The sequence below is a fragment of the Maniola hyperantus genome, chromosome 20 (assembly GCF_902806685.2).
Source record: "Maniola hyperantus chromosome 20, iAphHyp1.2, whole genome shotgun sequence".
NCBI lineage: Eukaryota > Metazoa > Arthropoda > Insecta > Lepidoptera > Nymphalidae > Maniola > Maniola hyperantus.
In genome coordinates, this window is record NC_048555.1 from 1879051 (window position 1) to 1906519 (window position 27469).

Genomic DNA, 27469 nt, shown 5'->3' on the forward strand with positions numbered 1-27469 from the left:
CCTACGGGATTTTTAATAACCTAACTTAATCCACACGGATAAATTTGCGAGCATCATTTAGTACCACCGAGTAGAAAGTACCTACATAATATAATAGTTTAAAAAAGAAGTATGTAGATACATATATTATATGTAAGCTTAGGACTTCCGCATTTGGGTCACACCCGCACAGCACAGCCCCCGCCCTAACACAGTGCGGGCGAGCGCAGTTGACGTGCGCACCCGCACCTCATAAGTACCCCGATTGCCTATCGACCTAGACCTGTCGCGTAGGTACTAACTATACGTACCTACTTCCGAGTTCCGGCTTATAATACCATTGCGCTAGGAGGTCCGGTAAACTAAAAAGTTACGAGTATTTCAACAAAGAAAATTCATTGTGAAAACGATGAAAACATACGTCAAATTAATCTTCCCCGCCACGAGGATTACACAAAATGTAGTGCCGCGATAATCGCCCCCCGAAGCCGAATGAAGCTGACCGGACGATAAATTATGCCGAATGCCAATAAAACCGGTAATAAAAAGCAATCTTAGCGCTTTCACCGATAATTTACTATTTTTCAGCGCCTGAAAAATTACTTTTTTTTATATAAATGAAGATTTTTAATTGTTTGTCTGACTGTCAGATAGAGTTGCCAACCGTACTATAAATACATGTACTAAGGATCTGCGCGCTGCGTAGGTACTACATATTGTTGAAGAAATACATAATTATAGTTAATACGCACGAAACAAAATTTTACAATCTTTAGATGCCAAATCCTCACAGAAAGTGATAAAATCTAGTAGGTCTGTAGGTATTCATTGAAAAATGTCTAGAATATCCTTAATACCTACCTAGTTTGATTTTGTTTTTTAAGCAAAATCCACACTAAGTTTTACTTGTACACATAATGTACACGTACTGTAGTACGCGGCCGAAGTAATGTACATCGACCTTTAGAAGGAGATAGCAGATTTGTAGAGCGTTATCCCTTTATCCCTGTCGTTGAGATCGATAAAACGTCATATAGGTATGAGTGACAGAGACAACGCTCTACAATGCCGAAAGGCCGATAGTACTTTCTGACGCGTACTGGTGCCTACTGCCTTGATAATCGCCCCACGAAGCCGAATGAAGCTGACCGGCCGATAAACTATATCGAATGCCAATAAAACCGGTAACAACAAGCAATCTTGAAAAATCGATGAAGATTCACAACTTGTATTTGTGTTTGTCTCTGTCACTGCTTATCTATTCAACTTATCTTGAACTAGCTGATGCCCGCGACTTCGTACACGTGGATTTAGGTTTTTAAAAATCCTGTGGGAACTCTTAAATTTTTCGAGATAAAAAGTAGGTTGCCTATGTTGCAAGCTACCTCTGTACCAAATTTCGTCAAAATCGGTTGAACGGTTGAGCCGTGAAAAGCTAGCAGACAGACAAACAGGCAGACACACTTTCGCATTTATAATATTAGTATGGATTGTGTTGATCATCTCAACCCATAGCCAGCCACCTGGATGTTTTATGTAACGTACTGGTATTAGATTATTAGATGATGCCCGCGACTTCGTCCGCGTGTGTTTGGTTTTATAAAAATCCCGTGGGAATTCTTCGATTTTCCGGAATAAAAAGTAGCCATGTTCTTACCCGGGAAGCAAGCTATCTCTGTACCAAATTTTGACAAATTGGTTACACAGGTGGGCCGTGAAAAGCTAGCAGACAGACAGATACACTTTCACATCCATACGAGTATTATAAATGCGAAAGTGTGTCTGTCTCTTTGCAAGCTTTTCACGGACTAACCGTTCAACCGAGTTTGATGAAATTTGTTACAGAGGTAGCTTGCATCCCGGTGAAGGACATAGGCTACTTTTTATCCCAAAAATCAAGAGTTCCCACGGAATTTTTAAAATCCTTGTGGCGACTGCCACAGATGCAACTAGATGGCGCTGTTCAATCGATAACTTTTCATGACGTAGTCCCGAACAAATGTACCGCCGACAGTACTCGCACTAACGGAGTTTTCTGCAACCTGGACTATATATATAGAAGTTTCAAGATACAACCGTCGGCCCAGCTGGCGCTACCGAGCACAACCAACCGCTCGGTGGGAGATCTCCCTTTGGTACGGTTGAGCCTGCACACCGCTCTCGTACAACCTAAATCTACGCGGACGAAATCGCGGGCATTATCTAGTTTAAATAGGTATTGTGAAAAAATTAAAAAAAATAGTATGGATTTGGATTTATATAGATTATATCTATGGTGGCGCTGGTTACAGTGCTGTTACTCGGCAACAGTGGCTTATGCAAGATTCTTATTCATAGAGAGAGAAAAAGAGAGGGAGAGATTGGCTGTAAAGGAAAGGAACTGTTTGCTGATATAAAAAAGAAAAATTAGGTGTATCTTAATTTATTTAACATCTTAATTATTATACACTTAGCGGAATTGCACATTATTTTAGTTCCAAAATAATTTGGTTTCCCCGGAAAATCTGTAACAAAAACATTCAAAATCAAAAACAAGTTACATTATGGCGGCTGCCCGGAACTGGTTGGAAAATGGTTTAATTAAGTACTGATTTACATAAAAATGGTATGTTATAGTTATAGATACGTCTGTTCGCATCCATGTTAGAACACGAAAGTCCGAATGTGTGCTGTCTTCAGTAGGTACAGTGCATCATTTTACTTTTGTAGATCATGACAAATAAATATTATGTAATTATCATCATCATCAACCCATCGCCAGCTCACTACTGAGCACAGGGTCTCCTCTCAGAATGAGAAGTCCACTCTGGCTAAGTGTGGATTGGCAGAATTCACACACTTTTGAGAACATTATGGAGAACTCTCAGGTATGCAGGTTTCCTCACAAGGCTTTTCTTCACCATTAAAGCAATTGCTTAAAACACATAACTCTGAAAAGTTATGAGATCCCAGCTACACTGGATTGTACTCCTGACCCTCTGACTAGGAAGCCAAAATCTTAACCACTAGGCTATCACCGCTTATGTAATAGTAAAAGTAAACGACTGTCAGTACAGATAAAAATAAAGCTAAAAGCATAAAATCAAGCGACAACACATTCAGATAGAAGCGAATTTGTACTCTGTCTTGCTGACTTATCTTTTATTTTATTTTATTGAACCACTAACAGGATTATTCAAAAAAATACATTATTCAAATCCTAGGTGCCAAGTTATTATACAATTCTAATTATAGACCGCTACAGCATGCAAATTTAGACAGATATGAACAACAATGTGCCAAGTGCTTATTATATTTATTTACATACTAGCGAACCGCCCCGGTTTTGCATGGGTGCAATGTAGATACTAATGTGGTGTCAGTGAAGAGGGATGAAAATCATAAAATCGATTATCGAGCCAACCTTAAAAGACACATGTATGCTTGTTTGGTATGTTTTCGTGTAACTTTGACCATTTAGGCAGCGCATGCCTCGGAAACTCTCAAATGAGAGGATTTTTTCCGACCTAATTCACATTATTTCAATTGCCCTAGGGATCTCTAACTTTATGAGAAATTAACTATACCTATAAACCTTTCTCTTGAATTACTCTATTATTGGTGAAAATCGCATTAAAATCCGTTGCGTAGTTTAAAAGATCTACGCGTTCATACATACATACAGACAGAAGTTTTATACTATGTAGAGATAACAGTTAAGTTAATCTAAACTATATTAACTGTTTTGCCAGTTCATTAGAATTGCTTTAATGAGGTAGTCAGCTTTTTCTGAAAGTTCGTCCCTAGGTTTGTGAAATACCTCATTTCCTCTTTTCTCTGCGACAAAACTAGCCAAGGAATCAAAAACAGGAGCTTGAGTATATTATGGCAATAGCAGAAAGGTAGGTAGTCAGAAGTAATAACTAATGAATCTTACCATGTTTTATTTCGAACTGTTTGCGCTGATGTAGTGATACAGGATGACCAATAAAAAGATCGATACACCCAGAATGTTCGAGAACACAGCCAACTGGATATCCGTGATCATTATTGTATCTTTATTCTCGTCTTAATCTTTCAAAAACCTGAAACAACCGTAAAAACATATCTGTAAGCCGGCGTCTGTTTACGTGTTAATAACCTACAAATAAGTCATGTAAGAATTTACAAAAATAGAACGGTAGAACTAATATTTCGCTGAAATAGTTAATCCAAGTCTAATATTGTTAAAATTAATTGTAAATACTTACAAAATTAGATGTTAATCGGAGCTCGCAACACAAACAAAAAATGGAAATTACACGTCACACATAAATCAATAGATAATTGACAGTTGACACTTGCTTGACAGACAACAGATGCATAATATACCATAGTCCAATAGTCCACAGCGAATTTCATAATGACTTATTTACACGACAGGACGCCAACAACACTTTGCTAATTTGAGCAAATGATGACAGACTGTATTAGGTAGATCAAGGGTAGATTTTATCCATCTGTGGTAAACAGAAACCCATGAGAAAACAAAAGTCAAAATATGTTATATGTCTGTGGTTCAAAACATGTCAAAATTTGAGTTGGACGGTTGGATATTTTTCATTTACAAAGAATCAATTTTTTAAATTTTAAGGTTTAATAAGTGTTAATAACTTGTTAGAAATATAAATTATTTAAGATGTATTTATCATCCGTTAGTTCACGTTTGTTACTTCACGACACGAGCAGTTGGGACTTAAAAATAAGTAACGGGTGTTACGATGGTATTATGAGAGATCTAACTTGGAGCGACGATAGTAAATACATTTTACAGGTAATTTTCAACATCTTCTTTATCGTCTCTTGCTACACCAAAGAAATCTATAACAATAATGTTAGGCTTATATTGTTCAGTATATATACCTACTTGGCTATTTTTTAACGAAGTACCTATAGGTATTATGTTCCAGCCTAAGATGGAGTGAGCTTGCCTATGCACTCTTCTTCTGAAGGTCCCACTATTGTAAACAAACTATTGTATACATAACTAAAAATAGCATACCTAAAGATTGATCTGTAATTATATGATGCTGGCGTAGATTTAGGTTTATTTAAAATACTGTTGGAACTCTGTTTTTCCAGAATAAAAAATATTGTATGTCTTTCTGCAGGATGCAAACTATTTCTGTACCAAATAGATGATGCCCACAACTTCTGTCCCCCCTGAGATTTATATTTGGAAGGTATCTTGGTACCAGTCAAAATTAGTTAATTGGAGGGGCAGTGAAAAGCTAGCAGACAGACAAACTCACTTTTGGATTTATAAATATAATATTAGTACCTATAGATCTACAAGATTGTTTTGTAATTGATTGTTACTTAATTTTACAGGTTAATTCAGTGGGATTGGTTGAAATTTTAAGTCCAACAGATCGTGATGTCAGAAGTTTACAGCACATTCCATTAAAAGACACCTCGTCAGCAAGCTTCCATAGAGACGGCCACCGTAATATTGCAGTTGGCACGAAAGGTGGCAATGTAAAAATATGGGACACAAAAAATAAGTCAATTACTAAAACATTTCCAACACCCTCCCATCCATCTTGTGTACAATTCCTTAGTTATAATGCCAAGAACACAAGTCTAGCTGCGACAATGGCTAATGGAGAAACAGTTATTTACGGTCTTGTGTCAAACATCCCAGTTCTAACTGTTAAACTGACGTGCTCCAAAAGTATTTCTGCTATGAAGTTCCACCATGAATCCCGATCGTTAATAGGATTAGCTACCGATGAAGGTCACGTCATACTCAGAGACATAACCACTAATAAAGACAAAGCGTTCTTTGAAAATATTCATGCTTCACCTGTCAGCGACTTTGCCTTCTCACTCATAAACAAAGACGTAATGCTGTCAAGTGGATTTGACAAAATTATACAAGTTTATGACATAAGACTGCAAAACATTGTCTCTACAGTAAAAACCTCACATACTTTAACATCAATAGCTGTGAACACAGATAATCTAGTCGCACTGGGAAGTAAAAATGCAGATGTCCTTGTATATGATCTTAGAAATCTAAGTGGGCCCTTGAAAATTTTGAAAGGACACAACCAACAAGTCAGTAAAGTAGCTTTTCAGCCTGCAAGGAAGAAGATGATAACTGATATAAGCCTCAAAGAAGAAGTAGAAACAGTATCTGTTCAAAAAATTAAAACACCTGCTCCAGGGAGATCATCTGATATATTTTTCATGAATGAAACTCCACCAAGCCATAATGTAAATTTCTCAACTCCTGGCACAGATAACAAAGCTGATCTTAGCTCGTTTCTTGTAACAGTTGGTTTAGTAGATGAATCTAATAATTTTGATAATGATCACGATTTTAATTTTGAAAGAAGCAGCGAAAGGCATGAACCCAGAGTCAATACAGAAAGAAACATGAGTAAAGTTTCAACACCAGTAAATAATAGTGCAGGTGAAAATTTTGTTGTTCCTTCTCCTTTGTTTATTCCGAATTGTAGTCAAGAAGATAATAAATTTCTGAATGGTGATTTGACAAATGGAAAATCACCAGGCAACGTCCAAACTGCAAATAATATAGACTCAAAAGTGGTTGACGAATTGAAAGATTACATCTCAGATGTTGCAGATGATAACAGAAACTATTTCCTGCATATCATGATGGCTTTGACTAAACAAAAGTTATATTTAGAGAAACAGTTGGACAGGTTAAATCAGCAGGTTCACAACTTGGAACAAAACCAGAACTCATTAGTTGAAGCAAATAGAACGCTTACACTTCAAGTTGAACAATTGAAAATGCAACAAAATAATGTTTATTATAAATGAAATCTCAAAAAAAATTAAGTACATTACAAACAAGTATATTTTGCCTAAGCTTTAAAATGATGAAAAAAATTGTCTATAAATATTGTACCTAATGTAATAAACTTTTTGGGTTTAACAGTTATTGATTTCTGCCGTATTTTTACTTTGGCGCCTATTTATTAAACCTAATATTAAGGCAGTGATGAGTAATAATAATGTATATTGTGCCATTTTAAAATAGTTTTAAGTAAATTGTAAACTCTTAATGACTAGAAAAATAATATTATGTAATTTTGTTACGATGTTTTGATCATTTGGTTGTTACTTTGCCTTCTATGTTAATAAAATAATACAATTTTCATAAGTTTTTTAATACCTACCTACATATATTTTCAGATTCAGATTCATTATTTGCTTTCATGTACACTTACATTAATTGATGGTGGGTGCTTAAAGCTAAATATAAGTACATGAGACCCTGTCAGGGTATTTCAGATTTTAATGAAGGTAATGTACTTTTATTTGAATAATTTATTCTATTCCCTTCCACTTGTAGAAATATTGTTCATTTAGGGTGCCTATCCACTGAAGCGGAGATGTGTTGGGCAGACCCATCGGATTATCAGTAAAAACGTAATATTTTTATTCCATCATCTGATAAAACTGATTGGTCAACTACCTATACACAATATACACATCTTCATTCCGCACCGCTTCAGTGAACAGGCGCCCTTAATTAAATAAATTCCTGCGAGTCGAGACTTCTTCGGCGTGAGTTCTTATGTCATTTATCTGTGGTTAATTGTAAAAAAAAAGGCTAGAACCCAAAGCCGTAGAACCAGTTGAAAAAAAACAATTGTCAAATTTAAGTCAACTGTCAAAACCAGTCAAAACTCAAAAGTGTCAAAGTGGTGTCAAAAATACACTGTCAACTGAGGGCCATAAAAGATGCATCAGTCCATTTCTTTCGCACTTTCTATTCCTCTTTCGAAATCCACAGGACTATCTCGCTCCACTCACACAGTATTAAAGGCACATGTACATACAGCACACCTATGATATTTTTTGCTTAAATCTTATTGGTCGGTGATTAGATCCAATCGGCTTTCATTACATAGAATTTCGAAATAAAAACATGTCGGTTTCGAGAGATTTTATAACCTAACCTAAAAAACTCAATTTTTCTCCTTAATCCATTGCGAGAGTTTAAACCTTGAAGTCAAAGAGTATTATAATATATAGGGAAGGCTTGAAGTGCTGCAGTTATAACAGGATATTCATTTTATATTTCTATTTTCAGTTTTTTATGTTTTTGTTTTAATTGAGAGATATAGTGGATGTGCTCTTTAAACTTGCCTGCCTAATTTAGGCTTAGTAATAATTGTTAGTGTTTCTAAATACCTAGTATCCTTTTTATCTGATATGAGGCAGTGTAGTGTACCTAGGTGTAAAAGCACCCTACATTTACACGCCGTACCTTTTCCGACACAACTAGATGGAAAGCATGGTTGATTAACTGTACATATTTGCGTAAGTACTCCCTTAGGCAATTAAAAAATGTCAGGATTTGCGAATCCCATTTCTTACCTCGGTATATCGTAAATAATAGATTGACAAAAGATTCAATTCCCACGCTGAATTTGCATATTACACAGTCTTCTAAAAACCCTGGTATAGTACATTTTAAAATTGACAAATTTCTAGAGATATCCCCTTTACAGACTGGTAAACCCTTCGATGTTAACATAGTCGATATCCCATCGACTTCACAAACAGACAAACAAAGTAGGAATGAGCAAGCTTCTGTTATTTCAAGTCCTATAGATTTAGTAAATCCCTTGCCAAATATCCCGATTCCTGACAAACAGAAGTCACCAGATTTAATTCAGCACTCTATTTTAGAGCCAACAACTTCTATTACTCATTACTCTCAACCACTGAGTCATAAATATATCATATATATGATGTCCCACATTTACTCAAATGTTTCCACAATAATTTTCAGAAGAAGGACTTGCTCATCGGGAGTCAGCGTGCTCAGTGGGACTACATCGAGAAGCTGTTTGCTGTTGATGGTGTGGCAGGTGTTGGATGGTCTACCAAATTAACAGACACGCATGTGAAACCAAATTGATATGACAAGTTGAAGGCAAGTAACTGAACATTTGTTTTGTAACAATAACTTTGTGATAATGTCCTTGCCATGGAAAAAATCCAATAAAACTATGGTGCGCAGACCTTAGTTATTGGTACTAAAACTTCTTGTTTTCGTGGTGTCTATGTTATCACGTTTTTGAAAGCACTGTCTCTGAAACTATGGGTTGTAGACCCTGTTGTTGGTCAATTTTAAGTTTCAGCTTACAAAAATGTCATCACGTGATCACATAGACACCATAAAAACAAGAAGTACCAATAACCAGGGTCGGCGCCCAATAGTGTCGAAGATAATTATGAGCATACTAGGTGATGCCAGCGACTGCGTGGATTTTCATTTTTCAAAATCCCGCGGGAACTCTTTGATTTTCCGGGATAAAAAGCAGCCTATATGTTAATTCAGGGTATAATCTATCTCCATTCCAAATTTCATCCAAATCCGTTCAGCTGTTTTTGTGTGATTGAGTAACAAACATCCAAACATCCACACTTTCACATCCATACTGATATTATAAATGTGAAAGTGTGTCTGTCTGTCTGTCTGCTAGCTTTTCACGGCTCAACCGTTCAACCGATTTTGACGAAATTTGGTACAGAGATAGCTTGCATCCCGGGGAAGGACATAGGCTACTTTTTATCCCGGAAAATTGAAGAGTTTCCACAGGATTCTTAAAAACCTAAATCCACGCGTACGAAGTCGCGGGCATCGGCTAGTTTATAATATTAACATTAGGATTAGGATAATTAGGTTTAGGATAGTATAATTATGAGCATAAAAGATAATTTTTTGAACAAAAATTTGAATCCTAATGAATTTCCAAACTACTTATTTAAATTCTTTAATTATATTTTAAACCCAATGTCTACTTTAAATCTAAATTGCATTATCAAATTTAGTTTACTAACATAATTATCTATAAAAAAATAACTATGCATTACAGGTGAAACTTGCTGCGCAAGTCTTCAGCAGAGATGTGGCCCACAGCTTAAGAATACAGATGAACACTTATCGTCAACTACAACTGGAACATGGTTATTGTCTATTCTAAATAAAGTTTTTATATTTTGATAAATTTGATTGTTTTTTTTTTTGAAAAACAATTCCTTAATAAATTATTAGTAGGATTACCGATAAATACTGAAAATCGGTAATTAATAGCAAAACCGTTAAAATCTGTAAAAAGGACATCACTAAAAAGTTACGGTTTTCCTGCTGTCACGCCATCCCTAATTTACGACAATCCGGGCATATAATTGCTATATATTATATAAAGTTAGAAAGAGATGGTCCTGTGGATTCTCATAGTAAAAACCAATAAAATGTGAGACAGACGATCACTACAACAATGACAATTTGTTATATAAACTCCTTGCCTCCCACTTCCCCTTACTACTGAAACAAACATCGTCTATGGAGTTGGTGGTCTGTATCCTATATGTTATTGGTCCGTGGTCAAAAACAGAACAAAACGAATTGATTCCAACTTTTGAGGCGGCTTGTTGTTTATTATTTTTAAATAAATAGTTGTAAAAATGAGTGAATTAACATCAACCAATTTATTTGAATCTCAAACAATTATCGCTGATCACAAAGACCTTATCCACGATGTGGCGTACGACTTTTACGGGGAAAGAATGGCCACTTGTTCGAGTGATCAGTACGTAAAGGTAAGGTTATGTTATTGCAGTTCTTCAATTTATTCTCTCGGGAAAAGCAAAGATCGTTGACCATACAGAAAAAGATAAACTTTCGATTGTCTGAGTATTCTGGTTGCAGCTTTAGGCCGTATCTATTTAGTTATTTACCTACCGTATGTCTGGTGAACGACTGCAGCCGAAGCCGTGACTATGGGGTTGCCGGGTATACAGAGTATCTTATACATTATCTGGCATATATTTATCATGATTAAGTAACGGATGAGGGTAGATATTTATAATGCGGGATCTTAGACTATTTAGGGTTCTGATATTTCCAGGTGTGGGATGCAGATGGCCAAGGTGGCTGGCGGCTTACAGCAAGCTGGAAGGCTCACCATGGCTCCATCTGGAAGGTGACATGGGCGCACCCTGAGTTTGGACAGGTCTTAGCAACATGCTCCTTTGATAGGACTGCCGCTATATGGGAAGAAGTTGGTTAGTTTTCTTTTAAATAAACATCTTAAAGTCTGTATGCACTGTACTGTCCATCCGCTATTGGTTTTTGCCTATGCGTGAATTATGAGCGAGATAGCATGAGTATGTTGTTCTTGTGTTTAAAATCGTAACGTCAAGTAATGAGGTCTGTATTTCCTTGGCGTACATTAGTTTTAGTCAATGTTCGGTGTACATAGGTTGCACTTTTCTGAGCAAACAAATTTTAAGAAAGTATTGTACTGATTGGTTCCAAATGTCAATTAAAAATTAAATATTCCTATCTCATTGTTTAGGAGACACAACAGCGTCTGGTTCAGAGAAGGGTCTCCGCACTTGGGTGAAGAGGTCCAACCTTGTGGACTCCAGGACCTCAGTCACAGATGTCAAGTTTGGCCCCAAGCACTTGGGACTGCTTTTGGTCACATGCTCTGCTGATGGTATTATAAGGTACTATTTTCTGTAAGCTTTGAACTATACATATGAAACAGCTGGTCTATTCCGGAAAACATGAATCAACCATTATTACAATCAGAAAAAGCGATATTATGACCTAGGCTTATTGCCTGGTAAACTTTATTTATTCTTTGCCTTAATTGAATTTTCTGTTTACAGGATATACGAAGCACCAGATGTGATGAATCTAGCACAGTGGACGCTCCAACACGAGATACCTACTAAAGTCTCAATCAGCTGTTTATCGTGGAACCCCTCTTTATCAAGGTAACTACGATATCTTTTGTTTTTTTGCAGATACGTATTAAGTGCGGAAACCAGCCCAGAGAGAAGAAAGAAAGAAAGATCTTGTTTTGTGTGAAATAAGAACTTGAAAATTTAACACTAGTTTCCTCTTATATGTAAAGTGGTGATAATAAAAATATACCTGGCTGAATTTTTTGTGGGCTCTTTTCAGACCTGGGCGCGTTTAGAACCCTCGTAGCTTTAGTTTTAAGTTTGCGTAAAATTATCACCTTACAAATCATCTTACAAACCCAATAACCGTCCATCAAACAGTGTAATTTATTACCTATTAATATTTTGAACAAAATATATGATTTTGACTTTGTAATATAGGCTCATCAGTCACTAGAAAAGAATTTCTGGAAATTCCACTCCTTCCATCCATGCTGAGGCTGGAGATTCTTGACATATGAAATAAATTTGTGATACAAATAGGGCCTCTTTGTCTGTACCCTTTGGGTATGGAACCCTAAAAAGCGACTATCCTGTAGGTACATAATTGGTTTTCAGAAGTAACTCTAACCCGCCCATGCTGGCGGTGGGCAGCGACGAGCCCAACATCGCGAGCGCGACGGGGACGCAGAGCGACAAGGTGGCTTGCAGCGAAAAAGTCTTTATTTATGAGTAAGTTAGTCAACGTTTAAAGATGAATTTCTAATTAGATACTTGCCTTTAACACATTGTTTGAAAAAGAAATTCTTTATTTTTTTATTAATTAAATGTTTAGTTTTATTCTGCTTCGCTTCAGTGGACGATGTCGTCACTTTATTCACCAAAAACACCCATGCTAGGGTCAGTGGCGTGCAGGGCATAGAGGCATAAATGCACTGCTTACCCCAGTTGTAATTGCTCAATGCATATTTTGCATTATGACCTGCCAGTAAATAGGTTCCTACCTAACTAATGCTTACCCTGGCTTCAAACACTGTGCACGCTACTGGCTAGGGTGTATACCCAGTATCGTTTCCGAGTATACACCCTAGCAGGGCTGTTTGTAATGTAAGCGCAAACTAAGACAGCCATGCTAGGGTGTATACTCGGAAACGATACTGGGTATACACCCTAGCATGGGTGTTTTTGGGTGAATAAACAGAATAAGCGCAGTGGACAGAAAGCTCAAAGTACTAATTTGTTCAGGTACAGTGAGGCATCCCGGCGCTGGACTCGGACGGAGTGCCTCCCGTCCGTGACGGAGCCGGTCAACGACCTGGCCTTCGCGCCCAACCTGGGCCGCGCCTTCCACCTGCTCGCCGTCGCCACCAAAGACGTGAGGATCATCAAACTCGAGCCGTTGCCGTGAGTTGTTGTGACGACCTGCCCCACGCAGCATGCCAATAAAGGAACAAATCGAAAGGAGCAGAGTTAATCATTCGACCTCACTTACGCATTATACCTATACATAGTGTGTGAGTGAGACGGAATAATTAGCGCCGCTTCGTTTCAATTCGCTTTCAGTGTGATGTGGACTCGACCATAACAGTAAGAAAATCTACCTTGGAGCTGCGACCGTTGTATCTTGGAACTCCTTCATAGAGTTTTCTGAAGATAACACTTCGTTAACGCGATTCAGGCTTCATAGTGAATTATTGAAGACTAGCTGATGCCCGCGACTTGTTCCGCATGGAATTCGATTTTTTAAAAATCCCGAGGGAACTCCTTGATTTTCCGGGATAAAAAGTAGCCTATGTCACTCTCCAGGTACCAGGTATCTATACCCATGCAAAAAATCACGTCGATCCGTTTCTCCGTTGTAACATGACTAAAGGACAAACCAACAAATGAACACACTTTCACATTTATAATACGGGTATAATATGGTTTAGAGCCTCGATAGCTCAACCGGTAAAGGAGTGGACTGAAAACCGAAAGGTCGACGGTTCAAACCCCGCCCGTTGCAGTATTGTCGTACCTACTCCTAGCACAAGCCTGACGCTTAGTTGGAGAGGAAAGGGGAATATTATTCATTTAACATGGCTAATATTCTTTTTTTTTAAAAAAGTGATACCTGCTATATGGCTTGCAGTACATCATGACTGTATGAGTCCAAAATGATGAGTGATGCGTCAATTGTCATTTGTTGGATTTGTAAGATATAGTGGTGATAATTATTACGCAAACTTAAAAACTAAAGCTACGAGTTATTTTCACACGCATAGTTTGTATCACAGTGAATCGTCCAGCACAACAAACGGCGGCAACATCCGATTCAAAACGGAAGTGATGGCAGCCTTCGAGGAGCATTGCTCTTGTGTGTGGCGCGTGTCGTGGAACGTTACTGGCACGCTGCTCGCTTCTTCTGGCGACGACTGCTGCGTTCGGCTGTGGAAGAGTGAGTATTATCTCCCTCCTTCTCCTCCTCTCACTCTCTCTTTCTCTCTCGATCTCTTTCATTAGTGGCACTCTACCTATGCTTCCTCTGGTGACTGTAGAAAGTGCAAATTGCCTCCCTTGCCCTCCATCGCTACCTCTGTCTATTAGGTATATCTATACCGTCTTTTCAATTTTCAATTTTATTTATTTGCTGATACAGGTTTACAAACAGGTGTCAAATAAATAAGTACAAAATAATTAAATTAAAATAAGGTTGCTAAATAGATCCTAAAAATATTACATAAAAAAGAAAAGGAAAAATGTCATCTTAAATATTCCTTTCCTTCACGTCCTTCCTCTGTCCATCTCTACCTTTCTATAGCTCTCCACCCTATCTCATCTTTTCCACAACTCCCTAAACTTGACTTTTACCTAACATCCCCTGTAATCAAATACTTGCCAACCCTTATATTCGCTTTTGTCTTCTCATTTTTAGAACTCTAAACAAGAACACAAAGAATGCCATTACTAAGACTACGGACCCTATTACTAAGACTCCGCTGTCCGTCCGTCTTTCAGCGAGCTGTATCTCGTGAACCGTAATAGATAGGAGTTGAAATTTTTAACGAAACTGTATTTCAATTTTTTCTCTCCCGCTTTCAAGCTTTTACTATGAATAAAATAAATAAATAAATAAAATCATTTTGTTTGAAGCAACTATTGCTCAATTTGTTAGTAGACAAACTCACTTAAAAATATAATATTAGTAAGTAATATTCAATTGATTATCTTTAATTTTCAGTGCAATACATGAACCAGTGGAAGTGCGTGGCGGTTTTCAAGAGCGACTCTGCGGGCGGAGAGTCGACCGCGCCTCAAAGAACGCACACAACCTACACGCGGCTAGCGGCCATGGCCAACCCTGCTCATATGCCCTACCACTGACACCGGTAATGAAAACACATCTGTCACTATGCCAGACACTCCTGTGTTTATGCCAGACACCCCTGACACTATGCCAGACACTTCTGGGGTCATGGCCGACACACCGGGCACTTTGCCAGACATATCACGCACTTTGCCAGACATACCACCTACACGCAGCTAGCATTCCCGTGTGTGTATATAACGTCAACTCCTTGTATATGCCCTTCCACTGATATCGGTTGGTGTAGTGCCAGACACGCCCAATGCTACGCCAGACACCTGTCACTAAGGCTCAATTTACATTGGAAGGGAATAGAAGCGAATTTCTAAAATATCACATGGCATATTGACTTTTATTTCCACCTCGTAAAACACAAATTAACTTTTCACGTAATTCCATTACGTTTCTTAATTCTTTTAGGTACACTATCTCTTTGTAGCCCTAGTAGTAAAAAATACGTCCATATACGGGCGCATAAAAAAATACGGGCGAGCGTGGGTGACGTGCGGGTGTGCGGGACCATTGCCATCTCAACCTGTCGAAGACTATAATTACTGTTCACGATCCCTGAATGAATATTATCCAAACCTAGCAGTGACGCCTTGCGGCACGAATATCGTTACATCACACACACACACAGTCTTTTGCCTGCGCATTCGCACTGCGTCGCAGTTTTGTGTTTTGGGTCTAAGTCTCTAAGGCGTTGCAAATTCGAATTGCAGTTTTGAGTTGCGTCATAGTCGTTTGCTTGCGCATTCGCACCGCGTCGCAGTTTTGTGTTTTGGCTCTTAGGCGTTGCAAATTCGAATTGCGGTTTCGAGGTCAGGCCCTAAACTAGATGCCATAGCAGTGGAATAAATTTATTCGCTTAAAATTAACTGTAATTGGTCTCCAAGAATTTAATCGTGTAAACACTTAAAAAATAAGCTCTTCGAAAATGTTTGTGCTTGAATAGCAGGCTCATTTCAATGGCGTTGATCGTCGCGTCCGTTGTAGGTGCGCCTCGCGGGAAATCGCTCTGGTGGTGTACCAGCCCGCCTGCAAACATTCCGTTATTAGGAGCAGAAACGCATAAGCAACTTTAGGCTCTGCAACAAATAATTTATAGCGGTTTGGTAGAGCGCTGTCTCTGTCGTTGAGTCCGACAAAACGTCATATAGGTATGAGTGACAGAGACAATGCTCTACAAAGCCTCACATCTGAGTGTTTGTGTGGCGTGTTTATAGAAAAAGGTCATAAGTGCGACTGGTTTTTGATGCAATAGTTTTGCGGAATTCTGAGGCCGACCGTACAATATTTCTTCACTTGTGTTTTCCAACCTGCAAGTCTGTGGGCGCCAACTGACCGACCGACCGACCGATCGATGTTGCTTTGTCATCCAGTTCCAACCTATGTTTAAAAAATCAAGCCTCTAGTTCACGGGGAAAATTTTAAAAATTGAATGCAAGACAAACACAACTCTTTGATGTAAATCGCGTGGACAATTGCGCGCTAATGTTTTGACAGCCAAAAAAATGGTTATTAACAATCCCTCGCGATTGCATGCACACTTTCAATTCTGCACACTCCGATTGAGAGCTACAATACGTGTAGTGTAAAATCAGCTAATGACAAACTCGTAATACGTCTTTTTCTTCTAGAATCTACAAGAAGAATAACACCATGTTTACATCTAGAAAATTTCGGGCTTTCTTTACTAACCGGCATCGCTCTTTCAGTCTTGCAGTGACTGTTTGATGAGGAATGGGGACTCACGATGTTTCTGCAACAAAAATTATATGATTGAAATATAATACATGTGTAAATTCTACCCATAGAGCTATACACTCATAGATGCTCGAAGTTACCCCAAAGAAGCGCGTTTGATTGTAGTCGCGTTGCTCTGTAGGAGAATACGCGCCGATGTAGTGGTGGATACTCCATTTCGCCAACTGAAAACAATAAAACAAATTCAATCTCAAGTTTACTCTGTAGTCTTTGTACAAAGAACACCTCAACAATCTATACTGTTATTACTAATGCGAAAGTGTGTGAAATTCCACGGCCCATCCCTTGAACCGATTTTGACGAAATTTGGTACAGAGGTAATTTGCATCCCGCACACAGATATGGACATTTATAATCTTAGATAATCGAAAAGTTCCCACGGAACTTTTAAAAATGCGTACAATGTCACGGGCATCATCTAGTGTTGACATATTGCAAGCATCGAAACTGAATCGAGTATTATAACATCAAAGCAAATGGGCCTAATCCCAGTGGTTTTGAAGTTCAATTCTATCTTCAAATCTAATCTCCCATGTACCGCCGCCTACAGGAGTACAGAAAAATTAAAGTTTACTCTGTCTCTAAAAAGAACAATGGGAAATCCAGTTTCTGTTCAGCTTAGGTTTCCCAGACCAACGGTAGAGCTGACGAATATAAAATAAAAAAATCAAAATAAATACTACTAATAAAAACAACCTGGGTAGTCGATCCGCCGCTTTGCTGTAGAACTCCCTCGGTCTGTCGGGGCAGCTGTTCAGCCGGGTCGGCTCAAGGTTGACCCTCCGCACTAGCTTGCTGCGCCGCGTCTTCGCCTCCACGCCCTCCGTGTTGGAATGCTCCTCGATACGCGTCAGTCTGGGGTCTAGCCCATCCCCGTTATCGTATGCCTATATAAAATCATTACGGTTGCAATTATTACTCTGCCATGGATTTTTTAGGGTTCCGTGTTTTGATTCGGATGTACGGAACCCTTACCTATAGGATCACTCGTCTGTTTGTCAGCCTGCCACAGCCAATTTGATCTGAATAAAATGGTAGGTACATATATCAATTTTCGTGAGCCAAACAAACGTGTAACGTAAATGAATGAAAAATAAAAGTTTTTCTTTCTTTCTTTTCGAATATTGAATGAATGGGGTGCACTTTTGGTAGGTAATTAGAAAATATCGAGGCTACACCTACACCGGCTGGCGTCAAATGTTACCTACATTTAACGGTAGATGGGTTATGAAGCGACTAAATATCTTGCCTATCTAGCCTAATATTTGACAGATCTCTATTTCAGGATCAAACCGAGAGTCTCCTCACCCTGATGTTACTATCTAAATCTAATAGATAAATAACTAAATAACCTTAAAAATAGGTTTGCTCAAACTGTATAGGCTCAAGGGTCTGCTGGGAACGGTTGGACTCGTCAAAGGCTTTTCATTCAGCACAGTTTTGGCTTCAGACTTCTGCGGAGCTATGTACCTCTGCGGAACCGACCGCGTCGCCGCCGTGTCCGTTTTGTGTGTTACTATCTAATAGACAAAAAAAATTACAGTACGCGGCAGAAAGTAATGTACAATCGACCTTTAGAAAGATATAGCAGACTCGTAGTCTGTCGTTGAGACCGACAAAACGACATATAGGTATGAGTGACAGAGACAACGCTCTACGCCGTAATGTTATTCTAAAGGCCGATATATATTACTTTCTGCCGCGTACTGTATGTGGAATTAATGTCATTAAAAGAAACTTCTTTGGGCGCGACTTGAGGGTTACAGATCTTGTTTGGACTGACATAACACGAACAGCTGCAAAGGACACAGCTGCAGTCTCAACCGCGACGCGTGGGCGAACTGACTCCCTTTAAAAATTGAAAATACATCTTATCGTACAACTTACCGAATCGATCGATATTTATGTTATAGAAGTGTTCTGAATGGGCCTGCTGATTTTTTTTAAATAGAGATAGCGAGCAAACGAGCTTTAGGAATTTGTTTGTCCGCCCCTTGAATAACCCCATGTTGTAATCTAGTCGGAACACCGCCTATGGGAGTTGGTTCCACAGTTTGCATGTGCGTGGAAAGAAGGATCTGGCACAGCGGACGGAAGTGCACCAGACACCCAGGTGGTGAGGGTGAAATTCTTTACGGTGGCGCGCGGTGCGGTTGTAGAAAAAGGAGGGTGGAATGAGGTCAAAAAGCTCTTCAGAGCACTCCCCATTATAAAGGCGATAGAACACGCATAGAGAGCTAACGTCTCTGCGGTGCTCCAGGCTTTCCAACGAGCCGGTTAGTTTAGGATCATCCACAAGTCGAACAGCCCGCCTTTGGATCCGATCAAATGGAAGGAGTTGGTAATGGGGTGCTCCAGCCCAAAGGTGAGAGCAGTACTCCATATGTGGGCGGACTTGCGCTTTATAGAGAATAGTCTGACTTCGTTCTGCTTTATTCGCGCCGAGATAGAATTGATTTGTCAAGCAAGCTCATTATTGCAATATTTTACCATTTTGGGGATTGTCGGCTTAGAAGACTGTGGTTTGGCTTCGTTCTGCCTTATTCGCGCGGAGGTATAACTGTTCGAGAGCGGCAAGCTCAGTCGGCTGGTACAGGGGTCTTGCTCACACTTGGCGAGGTACGTCGGCGGAGTGAGGGGTCTCGGTTCTTGCGCGTTCGCCGACCACAGCAGCTCCACTCCAGTCGACGCTTGTAGTTGATGCAAGTGGCTCTTGATGTTGTACATCCCTGCGATCGCGCCGAATGGGTCCGCCTTTATGTGAGCCACCACGTCCATTACTGGCTGACCGCTGAGCTCTGATAATTCTCTGTATATCTGAAATTTCAATAACTCTGTAGTAAGAAAGAAAGGAAATCGGAAAAAGGAAGAAGGGGTGACGTTCGCATCAAAAAAAAATCATCGTCATCGTTCGCGTGGAAAAAAATATAACACTACTTTAGGACATGAATATCACTAGTCTGTGGTCGTTTTATACATTGTCAATTTTGCCTTTGCTGTTCCACTTGTAAATTGCGTTCCTAAAAGCATTATAGATTTTGTGGCGGTTGCCACAGTTGTAACTAGATGGCGCAATTCAATCGATAACGTTTCATAACGTAGTCACGAACAAATGTATCGCCGACAGTACTCGCACTAACAAAGTTCTCTGCAATCTGTACTATATCGAGAAGTTTCCGACGGTTGTATCTTAACTGTCGGCCCAGCTGGCGCCCTGAGCACAACACCGCTCGGAGGGAAATTTCCCTATTGCTACGGTCCAGCACACAGACACCGCTCCCGTACAGTTTAGTTGTAATTTTATCACCTCTCTGTTGGCGTTGGGCTCTAGCGCCAGCAGAGGATGCGTCTTCATCCTCATGCCGGGGCGCTTGATCCAGCGGTGCCGCGCCGCCTCCTCGATTTTCATCCGAAGCTCCACTTTGGGCTCAATCAGCTGCTGGATGAATATCTTGCATTCTACAAATAATTAACTATACAAGAATATGCGTTCGGGCATTGATCACTTGACAGCGTCGAAACTTTGTACAATTTTAGTCGGCACTTGCATCAAAACTGACAGACTTTCATACAAACTTCAAACCCCTATTTTACCCCTTTAGGGGTTGACATTTGAAAAATCCTTTCTTATCGGATGCCTACGTCATAATAGCTATCTTCATGCCGAATTTCAACGCGATCCGTCCAGTAGTTTGAACTGTGCGATGATAGATCAGTCAGTCACCTTTTCCTTTTATATAGGTATATATAGACTAGGTGATGCTTGGATGCTAGGTTTTTAAAAATCCCTTTGATTTACCGGGATAAAAATCTATCTCCATTACAAATTTCAGCCAAATCAGTCCAGTAGTTTAGCGTGAAAGAGTAACAACCACACACGCACATACACACACACACACACACACACATACACACACACACACACACACACTTACATACAAACTATCGCCTTTTTTATATAATATGTGTGTTTGTTTGCTTCAGGCTTCGCAGGGTGGGCGGACCAACTCGCAAGGGAAGTGTAAAAATGTTTGTCAGCATAGACTGAATACTATAGTGATTCCCAAAAACTGTGTCTCGTGTTCAAATTGTTTCTTAACTTGATATTTTGTAATCAGCTGGAAACGGATTCATTGGGTATGTTGATTTTCTAAAGGAAAACAACCCTGTACCTTGAGTCCTTATTATATACTAGATGATGCCCGCGACTTCGTCCGCGTGGATTTAGATTTTTAAAAATCCCATGGGAACTCGATTTCCTGGGATAAAAATGTATAATAAATATAGCCTATGTCCTTCCCCGGGATCCAAGCTATCTCTGTACCAAATTTCGTCAACATCCGTTGAAAGCATGGACCGTGAAAGGCTAGCAGACAGACAGACACACTTTCGCATTTATAATATTAAGTATGGATTAAATTATGACAAATATAGACTGGCTCTTGTCAGGTTTGGTTTCACGGAAAGAAATTTGTATAGGGCGCTCTCTGTTACGTAATCCCATACAAATGATAGAAACAAAAATCTCAGTAGGCGTTAACCATTTTGAGTGACGAACCAATCACAAACGAAACTATGTTTTTATTGAATTTCGAATTGGTTGATGCCTAAAAATGTTTAACGCCCACTAGGATTTTTGTCTCTATCATTTGTATGGGATTACGCAACAGACAGAGCGCTATACTGATAGAGGATATTTGTCTGACTAATTGTTCGATAAAACCCAACGTTATGATGTGCTCAGACATCGAATAAATATGGCGCTCTTTCATAATTTTGTTAAATTTTTCGTAATTTGTTAAAATAAATAATAATTCAGTATTTTTGTTTTTATTTAAAAGACAAAAACTAAATCTAGATTGTTTTGAAAAAGTACCGGTTTTAACGTAGCAAAAGGGACTCAAGTTTGTTCTACATGAAATAAAGATCAAGTCATTCAAGAATATACACCAATGAAATACAGACCTTATTGCTTGACGGTAAGATTTTAAACACAAGAACAACCGAGACTCGAGCTATCTCGCTCATAATTCGCGCGAAAATAAATTACGCGTAGGCAACAACCAATAGCTGGCAGACGTGCGCTTTGATTGGCTAAGATATTTTTGCGCCATTCAAAAATAATATTTCTGGGCAAGTACATCGGTGTAACTTATAAAAGTGGCAGAACTGTACATGAGGTTAAAAATGTTTACGTTACCCACGGAGACGCAAGCGAGCGCGGCGCGTTGTTTGCGCGTGAAACCGCGTGCGATCGCTGCACGCAGCTGTGGCCGCGATGATACGCCCTCGCCCGCTCCCGTGCCGCCTGCCGCTCCGCCCGTCGCGCCGCCCGAGCCGTGGCCCGCGAACGGCAGCCCACCCGTCACCATGCCGTACACGATCACGCCTCTGCACACAAACCACATTATGGTTAAATCATGACCTTGACGTACTCTAGCGAGCCTCACGGGGTACGCAGGGCTCCGCTCACGCTCTACTAGCCTCCGTTATAGCATTAGCACTAACATGCTCTAGAGATCGACCTCGCGCGGCGGCCGTCCACGAACAACTCGGGCGCGGCGTACTCCAGCGAGCCGCACGGGGTACTCAGGGCCCCGCCCGCGCTTCACACGCTCCACTAGCCTTCGTTATAGCATTAGCACTAACATGCTCCAGAGGTCGACCTCAGGCCCGTACCGGCGGCCGTCCACGAACAGCTCGGGCGCGGCGTACTCCAGCGAGCCGCACGGGGTACGCAGGGCCCCGCCCGCGCTTCACACGCTCCACTAGCCTTCGTTATAGCATTAGCACTAACATGCTCCAGAGGTCGACCTCAGGCCCGTACCGGCGGCCGTCCACGAACAGCTCGGGCGCGGCGTACTCCAGCGAGCCGCACGGGGTACGCAGGGCCCCGCCCGCGCTTCACACGCTCCACTAGCCTTCGTTATAGCATTAGCACTAACATGCTCCAGAGGTCGACCTCAGGCCCGTACCGGCGGCCGTCCACGAACAGCTCGGGCGCGGCGTACTCCAGCGAGCCGCACGGGGTACGCAGCGCCCCGCCTGCGCTCCACAAGTTCGACAGCCCGAAATCTGTGGACAAAGCATCGCTGGCTGTAAACGTAAGTAGGCATCAGAGTTGGACCATTTCGCAGATAGCATGTGAAAAATCACGTGAAAAGCCTTTTCATAAGTAACACTTGCTACATTACTTAAAGTAGCCCGTGAAAAATTGCGAAGCAAAATCGAAGATCTCCAATGTTTATTACATTTTAATCCCGCTTTCTTTTTAAATTTTGCGCGTCATCGACCAGAGCTGAGATGCTAAAGAGTGTGCGAGCGACAATACTCGCATCGCTTAGAAAAACATCTAAATAGTTAATTTTAATGCAGCAAACGATTATAAGTCGGTACGAAAAATCAACGCTTTTAATTTTGATCATAATCATTCCCAGTTAAATTGAATGTAGCAAACTATTGTATCCATGTATGATAATCGAAATATCACTATCCATCAAAAAGTGCCTATAAAATCACTGTGAAAATTAATTTCACTAAATTGAAATGAATTAAAAGGTGCAGCATGACTAGAATTAAGCTTACCAACAATTTTGATGAATTGTTTTGTACTATCCAGCATAATATTTTCCATTTTCAGGTCCCTGAGAAAATACACATTATATTTGATTATTGATAAAAACAGAACATACCTACTATTATTTACCTGTGCCGAAAGGGGGCCCAGACAAATAATAAAAATGTATGTACCTACTACCATTTATAAAAGTTGAGATGGCAATCGTGGTGAGGCGTCTCCCTGCCTTGCACACCCGCATGGCACGGGTCACCCGCGCTCGCCCGCACCGGGTTAGCGCGGAGACTGTGCGGCTGAGCGGGGTGTCTCTCCCCGACTGCCATTTCAAATGTTAACCTGTCGCGTGACGCGTACTATACAAAACATGGCGCGTAGGCAACCACCAATAGCGGATAGGCGTGCGCTTTGATTGGCCGAGATACTTTCGCGCCTTTCAAAAATAAGATTTCTGCCAGGTACATCGGCGTAACTTATAAATGTGTTATAGTCGACGCATTTTAAACTGAGTCATCGAGTTATCTGTCTGTTTCGCTCGCACTTACCTACGACCTGTAAGAAACAGACAGATAACTCGACATATATATGGTGTTGACTCGTCTCGACTCCTGGCGAGACTGCTCGGTCAGTCAGTTATCAGTACGCAGCTATTGACGCACCGGTGCACGACACCGCGGCAGTGCATGTGGCGCACGGCGGACACGAGCTGCGCGGCGAGCACGCGCGCGCGCGGCTCGGGTAGGCCGCGCGCCGAGCCTCGCGCAGCCAGCACCAACGCGCACAGGTCGCCGCCGCCCGCCGCCTCCATCACCACGTACAGCCGCGGCCCGTGCTGCCGACAAATAGCCAGCATTATCTCTCTGCATCTTATATTATAAATCATTGCTGCTAACGGAGGCAACTGGCGCATTGGTTAGCGCTGTAGTCTTATAAGTGGAAGGTCGTAGGGTCGTTTCCTGGCAGGGGCAACTTGCAATTTCTAAATCCAGTATTTGATAACCAAATCAATAACTTTTATCAAACATCAAATCGCGCGTTGAGTATGCGAGCTGTTATACCTACCTAGGTACCCTCGCAAAACTGCACCTCACCATAACTCATAAGTCATAACCATGCTCCATTGGTCTTTACATAGAGTCTCAAGGAGATTTCCCGCCGTCACGTTTTATAAAGTGAGTACCACATATAAGTCCCGCAAATTGCTATTGCGCTGGAACCATGTCTCATAACGTTATTTAAGTAAAAATATACCATCAGCCCGAAACTTCAGTCTAGTGCTGACGTCACTAAAACGGCGGCCACGCGCATTAGCGATTCCCAGGACTTTGTACCATCATAGTTTCGTAAAGCCACAAAGCGCCGCGATGCAGAGATGCCGGAGCTTGGCCATGACGCGAGGCTCCCGGTGCAGGTTGCGGCGCGCGTACTCTTTGATGCACGTTAGATCTATTATATAAAGTACATACCATCATAGTTTCGTAGAGCGCCGCGATGCAGGGATGCCGCAGCTTGGCCATGACGCGAGGCTCCCGGTGCAGGTTGCGGCGCGCGTACTCCTCTTTAATGCACGTTAGATCTATTATATAAAGTACATACCATCATAGTTTCGTAGAGCGCCGCGATGCAGGGATGCCGCAGCTTGGCCATGACGCGAGGCTCCCGGTGCAGGTTGCGGCGCGCGTACTCCTCTTTAATGCACGTTAGATCTATTATATAAAGTACATACCATCATAGTTTCGTAGAGCGCCGCGATGCAGGGATGCCGCAGCTTGGCCATGACGCGAGGCTCCCGGTGCAGGTTGCGGCGCGCGTACTCCTCTTTAATGCACGTTAGATCTATTATATAAAGTACATACCATCATAGTTTCGTAGAGCGCCGCGATGCAGGGATGCCGCAGCTTGGCCATGACGCGAGGCTCCCGGTGCAGGTTGCGGCGCGCGTACTCCTCTTTAATGCACGTTAGATCTATTATTTTTATTGCCACCTGAAATAAAACTTTTTGCTCAACGTTTCTGATACGAACCTAAAATGTACGTTTTGGCTTTAAGCAATCAAATACGACTTATTTTAACTTGAACGAAAACATCGTGAGGAAACTGCATATACTTAAGAGTTCTCCATAATTTTCTCATTCCGCGTGGACTACCAACCCCCCATTTTACTCCCTTACGGCGATTACGCACAGCACTTTACTGCACCGTCCAGTGGTTTGAGTTGTGCGTTGATAGATCAGTCAATCAGTCAGTCAGCTTTTCGATATATACATTATATATGTAGATAAAGAAGTAGGTACGGGACCTTTTTTCCTATAATTCTATGCGTCGCCTCCTCCACCCTCGCGAAATGTCCTTTTCCTAACACTTTGCCGGTCATCAAGTAGTTCCCAACACTGGACACTTGCCCCTTGCTGCGGGTTATGCTACCCATTTTGCTATTGCTCCAAAACCTACAAGGAATTTCGAAATATTTAAGTAGGTACGTACCTATAACTATACCACCTATCTACTAGATATATATATAGCGTTCCACTGAGACACTCATGAGGTAGGAGTTAGGACCACAATTCTGTCCCCACAGAATACTTAATAATAGCATCTTACATGTAATAGTGACTTTTGTTACGAGGCAATAAGATGCGATTACTCTCGCACAGAGTTGTCATGGGCAGTTTAACAAACGCATCTCTTTCTGTCGCAGAAACTCATCTCTATAATGGGTATGTAATATCAATATGTATCTCTTTCTGTTATGAGATCGAGATTCGAGACCCGACGTCACTCGATCCGTGATGAATTTGCATAGATTATCAATTTTTAATTTTGGAGCCCAAGTTACTTACACTTAGGTCTTAGTATAAGGTAAGGTACTTAGTAGGCAGCAAATTTCAAGTCGATAAGACACTGAGATCTATAAAGCGCACTTTGACTTGGTTCAGACTAAGATTGAGTTAAAACGAGACAGATTTAAGTGAGAGATATAGCTCTGTCTTATTTTAACTCTGTCTTAAGTCTAAGTAAAGTCAGAGTGCGCTCTATAGATTTCACCCTAACCCTCTAACAAATAAACCTGGAATAGCGGTGGAGTAGTTATACTCTGTTTTGTCTTTTTCCTTCAAATGTCAAATTACTGATGACAGAGAAAGACAAAACAGAGTACCTATAACGATTCCACCGCTATTCCAGGTTTATTTGTTAGAGGGTATGTGATTACGGCATGCCTAAAATAGGTGGCGAGTGCACCTCAGAATTGCCATCCGAATATACCTGATAATATACAGGGGTAACTACCCAGTTACCTAGATCCACTTTTGATTCACAAATCCACTATGGAGCGGCTGGTACTAAATCTAGGTTAACGGTAAATAGAATCCATGTATTATCGAGTAAGTACCTCTTCCAAATTGACCCTGTCTACTTCACCCCTAATTTCGAAGCATTCTGCACTTATAATTCACGTGGCGCGAAAGTACGGGTAATATATAATTCACAATAAATACAAAATTGATGTTTTGCGAACGACATGAATCGTTTGTTTGCAGTTCGAAATTGGAACGATTTGTGACATTGTGACATTTAGTGACACTATTTTTAATCACCGGCAATCGGCATGTATTGGCGCCATTCAATTTAAAGGAGATCGATCACAGTTCACACACGGCCGCAAGAGTCACACGAAGGAAAGGCAAAAGCCGTAAGAGTTGCATTTTTCATTGCTGCAAATGATTGACGTCAGCAGTATCAGACGTGGCGTAAAATGTCTGAGCATCTAGAACAGGGTAGCGGCTGGACGGCCAATTCTTGAATAGACTAGATAAGTATAAGGTTTTATTCAATAAACTTTTACAAGTTCTTTTGAATCGTCAAAATAATTTACCACTGCAGTGGTAAATTGGCGATAGTGCTTATTGTAGTAATTGTTGTTAATAATTGTAAAACTTAAAAAGTTTTAAGTCTACAATTCAATAAACAAAAATTTTGATAATAACCTCCATTTCTCTAAAGTCGATAGTTTTAGAAAATAATGGGAAAATGCAAATTGGTGTCGAATTTCAAGATGGCGGTGATTCCTCAAAGTCTTGACTAACTAGTTTTGATTA

General features: G+C 40.6%; 4 protein-coding genes and 1 long non-coding RNA gene across 5 annotated transcripts; 3 read left to right on the forward strand and 2 right to left on the reverse strand.

Moving 5' to 3' along the window:
• Nucleotides 1-2385: 2385 nt before the first annotated feature.
• LOC117991558 (dolichyl-diphosphooligosaccharide--protein glycosyltransferase subunit 4) lies at nt 2386-4357 on the reverse strand. The gene is made up of 3 exons (XM_034979153.2): nt 4209-4357; nt 3896-4043; nt 2386-2483 (listed from the first exon to the last, which is right to left on the reverse strand). Exon 2 carries the CDS (start codon nt 4004-4006, stop codon nt 3902-3904), a length of 105 nt encoding a protein of 34 aa, XP_034835044.1. The 5' UTR covers nt 4007-4043; nt 4209-4357; the 3' UTR covers nt 2386-2483; nt 3896-3901.
• Nucleotides 4358-4520: 163 nt separating this feature from the next.
• On the forward strand, nt 4521-7132 carry Grip71. The gene is made up of 2 exons (XM_034979150.2): nt 4521-4771; nt 5329-7132. The coding sequence occupies exons 1-2, from the start codon at nt 4637-4639 to the stop codon at nt 6787-6789; spliced, it is 1596 nt and encodes a 531-aa protein (XP_034835041.1). The 5' UTR covers nt 4521-4636; the 3' UTR covers nt 6790-7132.
• Nucleotides 7133-7924: 792 nt separating this feature from the next.
• LOC138403703 (uncharacterized) lies at nt 7925-9995 on the forward strand. The gene is made up of 2 exons (XR_011237899.1): nt 7925-8917; nt 9864-9995. It is a non-coding gene; the product is annotated as an uncharacterized lncRNA (long non-coding RNA).
• Nucleotides 9996-10361: 366 nt separating this feature from the next.
• Nucleotides 10362-21619, forward strand: Nup44A (nuclear pore complex protein Nup44A). The gene is made up of 9 exons (XM_034979152.2): nt 10362-10590; nt 10899-11055; nt 11349-11502; nt 11668-11775; nt 12304-12417; nt 12931-13089; nt 13962-14122; nt 14906-15053; nt 20783-21619. Exons 1-8 carry the CDS (start codon nt 10456-10458, stop codon nt 15046-15048), a joined length of 1131 nt encoding a protein of 376 aa, XP_034835043.1. The 5' UTR covers nt 10362-10455; the 3' UTR covers nt 15049-15053; nt 20783-21619.
• Nucleotides 15878-27031, reverse strand: LOC117991553 (serine/threonine-protein kinase MARK2-like). Its single transcript, XM_034979148.2, has 14 exons — nt 26764-27031; nt 25672-25819; nt 25229-25357; nt 24032-24204; nt 23384-23442; nt 22744-22873; nt 21999-22189; nt 20106-20257; nt 19289-19615; nt 18151-18318; nt 17495-17685; nt 16879-16962; nt 16733-16793; nt 15878-16069 (listed from the first exon to the last, which is right to left on the reverse strand). The coding sequence occupies exons 2-14, from the start codon at nt 25798-25800 to the stop codon at nt 15992-15994; spliced, it is 1872 nt and encodes a 623-aa protein (XP_034835039.1). The 5' UTR covers nt 25801-25819; nt 26764-27031; the 3' UTR covers nt 15878-15991.
• Nucleotides 27032-27469: the final 438 nt, after the last annotated feature.

Bases quoted from the DNA above. Each gene is read 5' to 3' on its own strand.
- LOC117991558 (XM_034979153.2), bottom strand. From the start codon at position 4,006: ATGATCACGGATATCCAGTTGGCTGTGTTCTCGAACATTCTGGGTGTA.
- Grip71 (XM_034979150.2), top strand. From the start codon at position 4,637: ATGTATTTATCATCCGTTAGTTCACGTTTGTTACTTCACGACACGAGC. The intron at 4,772-5,328 runs GTAATTTTCAAC...TTAATTTTACAG, and splicing joins ATAGTAAATACATTTTACAG to GTTAATTCAGTGGGATTGGT.
- Nup44A (XM_034979152.2), top strand. From the start codon at position 10,456: ATGAGTGAATTAACATCAACCAATTTATTTGAATCTCAAACAATTATC. The intron at 11,776-12,303 runs GTAACTACGATA...ATTGGTTTTCAG, and splicing joins TGGAACCCCTCTTTATCAAG to AAGTAACTCTAACCCGCCCA. The intron at 13,090-13,961 runs GTGAGTTGTTGT...TTTGTATCACAG, and splicing joins ATCAAACTCGAGCCGTTGCC to TGAATCGTCCAGCACAACAA.
- LOC117991553 (XM_034979148.2), bottom strand. From the start codon at position 25,800: ATGGGTAGCATAACCCGCAGCAAGGGGCAAGTGTCCAGTGTTGGGAAC. The intron at 18,319-19,288 runs GTAAAATATTGC...TTTGTCTATTAG, and splicing joins AGCCGACAATCCCCAAAATG to ATAGTAACACACAAAACGGA. The intron at 17,686-18,150 runs GTTATTTAGTTA...GATTTTATATAG, and splicing joins TGAGCAAACCTATTTTTAAG to GCATACGATAACGGGGATGG.